The 7,626-nt window shown below is 45.2% G+C and overlaps 1 protein-coding gene across 1 annotated transcript; it reads right to left on the bottom strand.

Moving 5' to 3' along the window:
- Positions 1-4,488: 4,488 nt before the first annotated feature.
- LOC116386239 (helix-loop-helix protein 2-like) lies at positions 4,489-7,599 on the bottom strand. Its single transcript, XM_031852285.1, has 2 exons — positions 7,394-7,599; positions 4,489-6,668 (listed from the first exon to the last, which is right to left on the bottom strand). Exon 2 carries the CDS (start codon positions 6,625-6,627, stop codon positions 6,256-6,258), a length of 372 nt encoding a protein of 123 aa, XP_031708145.1. The 5' UTR covers positions 6,628-6,668; positions 7,394-7,599; the 3' UTR covers positions 4,489-6,255.
- Between the last annotated feature and the right edge of the window lie 27 nt (positions 7,600-7,626).

Genomic DNA, 7,626 nt, shown 5'->3' with positions numbered 1-7,626 from the left:
CGTCCGCGGCTGCTGACGCATTGTAGGGGAGGGGGGGGGGCGTCTTCAATACAGCACTTAATGAGAACAGACTGACTCTTTCTCCCCCCCCCCCCTCACCTCTCCATTCTATTCCTCCCTCCCTCCTCTCTTGATTCTCCACTTCTCTCTCTCTCTCTCTCTGCCCATTTCCATCTGTCTGAGAGACAAAGGGCCACGAGCCAGCTCCGAGCCCCGGGACCCTGCTGGTGAAGTAGGCAGGGATAATACGGCCCATCCCGGGGGCCGCATTTCAACACATGGACCCGGCTTTGTACTCCTGCTCCACGAGCACCCTTCATACTACTACTACTACACACACACAGGGATGTGCACGCTTCACGGGCGCACACCTGAGGGAGGGAATCGGGGGTTCTCGCCTTGAACGTGAACACTTCTCCACGGCGGCCCCGACGACGCGGAGGATAAAAGCGAGGGCGGCACCAGGAAAAAAGCCCCAAATGTTGCTCCTTGCGCTGCGAACATATGGCTGATTGTTGTCACACTCTTCCTCCCCTGTCCAATTTACACAGAGCGAGCTCTCTGAATTAAATGTGTGTGTGTGTGTGTGTGTGTGTACCTGAATGATGATGAGGTGAAGGATGTCCTTATACTACGATAATGGCTGCTGTATAATCCTCCTGCTGTCTGCACACACCTCCTGACATATGGTCACTCCTAGGCCTCCATCGTTACATAAGCCCACAGTGCAAAGAGTGTGTGTGTGGGGGGGGGGTGGGGGGTTTGTGGTGAAACGTGGTACTTTCTCACGCACACACACACACACACACACACAGAAGCAAGCACCGGCCACACTGTCAGCCAGGCTGCTCGGTGCCCCTCAGCGGCCCGGGCTTTTCGCCTGTCACTTCTCTCTCTCTCTCCCCCCTTATGGGACTTTTTTTGAAAAGAATAAATTTGAAGAGGGCCGATCGCTACGAGAAGCTCTCGGGATGAGGAGCACAAATGGCCTCGCGGTGCTCGGCGGCCGGCGTGCAGATGGACCCCTCCATTCAATAACGCTCGAGCAGAAGTCCGGGCTCCGCGCCCCATGCCAGAGCCGCGCCGCTTGTTTTTGTGTTCTGAAGGGGGACAATCTGTTGACGCGACCATATTGGGGGGGGGGTCCTTTCTTTCTTTTCTTTTTCGGTTTCTTGTCGAAGCATTGACAGAGCGGCCTGTGACAGTTGGACCGGTCCGGTCTAAATGATGTGCAACAAATGCTCTAATTAAAATCAAATGGTTATCAGACATCTCAATGGAAGCATTGGTTTTCTTTTGGGATGCAAACCGCTAACGGTGCCAGTTTTAGTTGAACCCAACACATTTCGGCGCCTTTATTTTCTGTGTTCAGACGGACCGGGAAGCAAAATGTTCGTGTGAGTTGAATCGGCTTCATACACGTATAGAAACGAAAGGGAAAAAAGCAGAGAAACTGGAGAATCAGAGTTTCAGTCACAACTAAACACACACACACACACACACACTGTCGGAGCAGCCCGTTGCTTGCTAGCTTACAGCTAACGTCTGTGCAGTTGGTGTGCAGGCTGTTTGGGGCAAATAAACACCCGGCGATGAGATTGGTGTGAATGACCCGAGGTCGGCCACTGTGGCATTTAACAGAAGGACGACACATCGTAATGACCTACATTTCTCTTTAGTCAGTTGCTTTAAATTCAGAGTATCAGCGATCGAGGGATTGCCTCCACATGGCTCTCAACGTGGCGACTGGCTGATCCGGCAGCTAACGGTGCTAACAGGCGCAAACATTGGCAACAGCGCTGACAGTGTTAACTCTGGAGGTGGACCGGAGGGTTGGGCGCTATGCTTACGCGACGGCGTATCTGCCATTACCGCTGCCGCATGAGTGCAGTGCGGCGTTTAACTCGCATGCACTAACGTGCTCGGATTACACACACACACACACACAGAGGGAGGGAGTGTGACTTCATTTTCTGCTCAGCACAGCGTTACTCCACTATATATATATATCTTTACATAGCAAATGGTTGTTTGCTGCTATATTAATGCTCTGGATTTCGAATTCAGCGACTTGAAACCGGCCTCAAACATGCCACATTGGAGCAGCAGAAACAAGCTGTGAACACAACAGTGACATGTTATCGTCTTTTAGTGAGTTGATATGGTTTTACAGAGCAACATAGGTCTATGATTCTCTCTCTTTTAGCTCTGTTTTTGGTCTCCACCGACTCCTGAGGGAAATATCTGGCTTTTTAGCAGCTAAATGCTCCCTTATGTTCACCGGCTTCCATTGTTGGCGTATTCCCTGATATATATTTGTAGCGTCTTCCTCTTTGGATAGCATGAATCTTGGCCAGTAGCTGACACGAAACAAACTCAAAACTTGCTCAATTGAAACAAATTCGTGAAGACGTCGCTCCATGTCAAGGAGTGACCAAGGCGACTTTCGATTCTAGATCACAAAACTCTTCTTCTTCTACTCTGTTAAACAGCAGATTACAGCCACACTTTTAGCCTACAGCGCCCAACTTCTGCAGAGTTTCACTCAAACCCATTTGATAAAAAATGCGCCTAAATTTCGCGACACTTCAAACGTTTGCTTGGCAGTTGAATGGAAACACGACTTCATTCCCATTGTTGCAAATAAAATGAGCACGCTGACTCAGCGATGTCCGTTGCACATTATATTTAAAGTTTGCCAACATTAGCCACCACGAGCTATTGGTCACACCAGACATACTAATGCTGTAAAGCCTTGTGTGTGTGTTGACATTAGCAAGGCTGTGTTTTATTGCGTATGATTCAACTTTTCATTTGCAAAGAGGAACAATGACTTCTTTCTTCTTTCAAAGGTTACGCCGCCTCGCTTCAAGCTCACACCCAGAATGTCGACCGCGCTAACAGAAACCTTGTCACCATACAAGCTTCGTTCGTCGTGTGTGCAGCTGAAGGTAAAATGAGAAAGTCAGGAGGGGCGGATGACTGACAAACTGACAGATGCCAAACAGAAAGAAAATGGAGACACAGGAGGCCCTTGAGGTTTAAAAGGAAAGAACATTTCATGCAACCTTCAGTTCTCCACAGATGGAGGAAAAAAGGAAAAGATTTGAAACGCAAACGTGACTATCGCTAACCTCACTGCAGCTGCTGCAACCTGAGAGAGAGAGAGAGGGAGGGAGAAAGAGAGAGAGAGAGGGGGGAGATTGATATATATAGAGAGGGAGATATATATATATATATATATATATATATATATAGAGAGAGAGAGAGAGAGAGATATAGAGAGAGAGAGAGAAAGGGAAGAGATAAAGAGAGAGAGAAAAAGAGAGGGAGAGCGAGAGAAAGAGAGAGAAAGAGAGAGAAGAGAGAAAGAGAGATAGAGAAGAGAAAAAGAGAGGGAGAGCGAGAGAAAGAGAGAGAGAGAGAATACGAGAGAAAGAGATGGAGAAGAGAGAAAGAGAGGGAGAGAAAGAGAGAGAGACAGAGAGAGAAAGAGAGAGAGAAGATAGAAAGAGGGAGAGAGAGAGAAATAGACAAATATACAGACATATAATATATATAACCACCTTGTGCAAAAAACAAAAGGTGCACTCATGTTAGTCTAATGTGGAACAGATAAAAGCATCCACACAACCTCCACATCTCATCGCTCTGGAACTCAACTACAGGCCTTTCCCCCCCTTGTTTATAGCGCAATCGATGGCAATGGGCGGTTCTAATCGCAAACGAATATAAATATTTGGGTCTTTTTTTTTTTGTTCATACCATTTGGCGATATTACATCTCGCTCGCTCGCTCATAAATTTCCATCTCTCCCATCCCTCCTCTCTCCCCGGGTTTTTCCCACGGGAGGTGCCAGACGGCCAGTAATTTGGTTGTCTTGGCTCGTCTGGAGTAACACCTGCCCCCTCTCTGGGGAGGGAGAGAGCCTTTCAGCCAGGGGCACACATGGAGGCTACCACTGCCTTTAGCTGCTGACCACTGTGTGTGTGTGAGTGTGTGTGTGTGTGTGTGTGTGTGTGAGAGAGAGAGAGAGAGAGAGAGAGAGAGAGAGAAATAGAGAGAACATGTATGTGTGTGCAGTGATTTTCTTATTTCATCTTGCATTGTGTGTGTGTGTTTGTACAGTAGGCTAAACATGAGTCTGTGTGTGTGTTTTCATCTGTATGCTAAACTGGGTTTGCACTTATTTCACCTTGCATTGTGTGTGTGTGTGTGTGTGTGTGTGTGTGTACAGTAGGCTGAATGCGAGTGCTGATTTGCGCGCGCCCGTCAGCTTGAGCGCGAGCTTGACGTCATCATGTGCGCGAGCATCATTCCAATCAGCTGAATATTAGCAGCTGTCGCTATTAGCGCTCTTTTTTTCTTCTTCTGACGGTGCAAACCTTCGTCACTTTCTTTTGAAAATATTTCAAAACAGGAAGTTTTTTTTCAAGTATTTCCGTTTTAATTAAAAATAAAAGCGGAAAATATGAAAAGTTTGTTCATTAGAAACCAGCTGTCACACGACACCTCTACTACAAAAGATCTGCATAAAGCAACAAGTAGCCTACACAACCCTGAAGAGACAGAAAATCTTTGGATAGAGGATATGTTTGCTTTTTTTCTTCACTATAAAATTACTTATTGGATTTCGTAATACAAAGCAGACACAAACAAACGAAACCAAAAAATAGAACATCAAAACATTGAAGAGAATAAATTCAGACTTTTTTTTTCTTTCTTTCAAATTATTAATATTACTTTTTGGTCACAGCCCTCTGATAGGTGGTAGAAACTGTTTGAAATAATTCTTTATATGATTATTCTGTCATTTTAAAATGAAACGCTAATTCTTGTTTTATTTAATTTCAAGCAGCCCGATTCTTATTCTCCGAGCGACCTCTGAACACAACAATTTCGGAAAATAAACATTTACGGGGCCAATGAACCCCATGTTTAAGTGCTTTATCGTTGCTATTGATAGGCAATAGACGTGACATTAAAATAAATTAAAAACAAAAAAACATGACGAACATCAAACTTACATCAAACCAATAAGTTATGTTATGGATCAACAGAAAGTGCCTTTTTTTTTTTCAAGAGTAGAACACCATCATTTTTTTCAAGTTCAATTTCACAGCCTAAAATATAGAAGCAACAAACAATATACATTTATACAAAACAAAAAAGACGCCAGCCTATGATATCAACATAAATAAATTAGCCTTAAATATCAACACATTTAAATAAATAATTCCATACAATAATTTAATAAAAAAGATGATTAAGGTCACAATTTCATATGTCATAAGTGGCACTTACGCATCCCCCCCCCCTTCCTTTACGGAAAACATCACCTAAACTAGAATCTAAAGCAGCTATGTCTCGTTTACATCCTTTCATTTCGATGTGAAAAATGTTTGTTTGTTTTATTACACCTCAAATAGAGACAGTGAGGGGGGGGGGGACTTGAATGTATTCATGTTATTAGGTAGGATTCAACTGATAGCGTTGTGTTGGGGGTGGGAATTGAGGTTTCTCTGAAAACCAAATTATTGAAATTCATGACATTATTTTTCTTATTATTCCTCTCCATTTTAACACCTTTGTTGAAGGAAAACATGAATGCTCGCGGGGCGTCCTCGCGGCCTGCCTGCCCCCCTCCCTCTGTCTGTCGGATCATAATCAGTATTCTCATTATTGCATCTAACAGCTCAAACGACTCGGCGCTCGTTGCTTTTCTTGTTGTTCAGTGAGCGGCAGGACTGAAAGTTGAGGCTTTCACTCGGGAGCAGTCCCCCCCCCCCCACAACTTTGCAACAACTATCATCACCATCACCATCACCACCGCTGCCGTCATCAATAACCGACGCTGGACTCACGCTTGGAGGGGGGGGGGCAGGTATGGCAAAGTCCCAGCATCCGGGGACTATTCATTTGGAGGGAGAAATTCTTCCATATAGATTTTTGGCCCTGCAGGATGTATTGTGTTGACATTCTATATTAACATAGAGTGAAATATGTATTATATAACCTCCGTTAATTAAAGGGTTTTTAATATTATGGTGGACTGAGCACATTTTTTTTGCACCCAGAAATTGACAATATTAAAGGCAATGCCCGCACAAAATATGAGCCATGGAAGGCTGCAAAGCCCCTCATCTGCTTCACAAAGTCCACCCTGCTCCCCACTTTGCCGTACCCTATTGACCCCCCCAGCCAGAGTCCAGTCAGCTCCACCCAAACCATTTCAGTCCCTTTTTTGTTTTGTGTTTAAACATCCAACACGTGATTGAGATAGGAGATGTAGCATATCGCCAGTCTGAGGATCTCGATCTTGGAGAGCTTCTTGTCCGGGGGCAAGGTGGGGAGTAATTTCCTCAGCTCCGCGAAGGCCACGTTGAACGCCTCCACGCGGATCCGCTCTCGGGTGGCGTGGGCCGAGCGGTACTTGGCCGTGGCCCTCCGCCGCCGCCTCTTCTCCTCGCGGCTCAGGGGCTGGTCGGACCGGCACTTGGCCCTCTCCTCGCCCTCCGCCAGCTCGTCCGAGGTGCAGCCGGCCGACCTGAGGCCGTTGAGCATCGACTCCGGGTCGGACTGGGTCCAGGAGAGGTCCGCCTCCGCCTGGTCCGGGCTCAGCATCATTTTGAATTCTCCGGCGTTGGCAGTCGCTCCTCCTTAAGAACCTGTGGACGAAAGCAGCTATTAAAACATGGATTTGTGCTATTTACCCAGCTGAATTATAGATTACAATGAGCATCTGCTTAACTGTTGTTGATCGAAACTCGCAAAAAAATAACACAAAAAATAATGAACAAAAGTCAATTAAATGTAATTGTTTTAGTGTTTTCTGCCACCCCGAGGCCCCAGTGTGAGGGATGCCACAGCGGGGTGCCTGTCTGGGTGCCAGTCTACGTTCGTTGCATAATTACATTAAACTTCATAAATAATAAATCCCTTGAAGAAAAAATAAATCGTGTAATGGTTAATTTATTAAAGCCGGAGGCCTTAAAATAAAGCCGATCGATTAGGAGAATTTTTTTTCAAATTAAAAAAAATGTCTGTTTCGAATATTTTTATTTGATAATTCTTAATAACTCGAGTTGTGACGATTTGAGAGGAGAAAGTCCCTTTCTTTGTGAATTAACATAATCAGAATTGGCCATCTGTCACAGTGTGATGAACACATCTGCTTGGCTGAGGCCACGGTGACTTGACAGCATGGAGGATAAGACGGCAGAAATAATGTTGACATCTGGACATGACGGTACCCGAGCTATAGTGTGTTTTTATTAAGCGAGGGGAGTAAACATGTAGAAATCAGCCGAGGAAAAATAGCTAATAGAGGCACAAATATTTAAAAACAAACTTATTTTTTTCCAATTTTCTTTTTCCTACATTTGAGACTCACCTTGACAAAGAGTTGGGAGGAGAGCAATCTTCTGGAATCGAACTTCAAATCGCTCTCGAGCGGCGCTTCAACTCCAGATTAAGTCATATTCGATGTTCGATGAAAAGATGGACCTTCAAATTAGCGGACAATTTTAAAACAAAACAAAAAAATGTAAAAGTAGTTTCTACTTTTTTAGCCTCGAACTTGCAACATGGGAATCAGGAGGGCGGGGGGGGGGGGGGGGGGGGGGA

The sequence above is a fragment of the Anarrhichthys ocellatus genome, unplaced genomic scaffold (genome assembly GCF_004355925.1).
Source record: "Anarrhichthys ocellatus isolate YVR2014 unplaced genomic scaffold, GSC_Weel_1.0 scaffold12, whole genome shotgun sequence".
Lineage (NCBI taxonomy): Eukaryota > Metazoa > Chordata > Actinopteri > Perciformes > Anarhichadidae > Anarrhichthys > Anarrhichthys ocellatus.
This window is presented reverse-complemented; position numbering and strand designations above follow the sequence as displayed.

Excerpts from the sequence above, each read along its gene's own strand:
- LOC116386239 (XM_031852285.1), bottom strand. The coding sequence starts at position 6,627 with ATGATGCTGAGCCCGGACCAGGCGGAGGCGGACCTCTCCTGGACCCAG.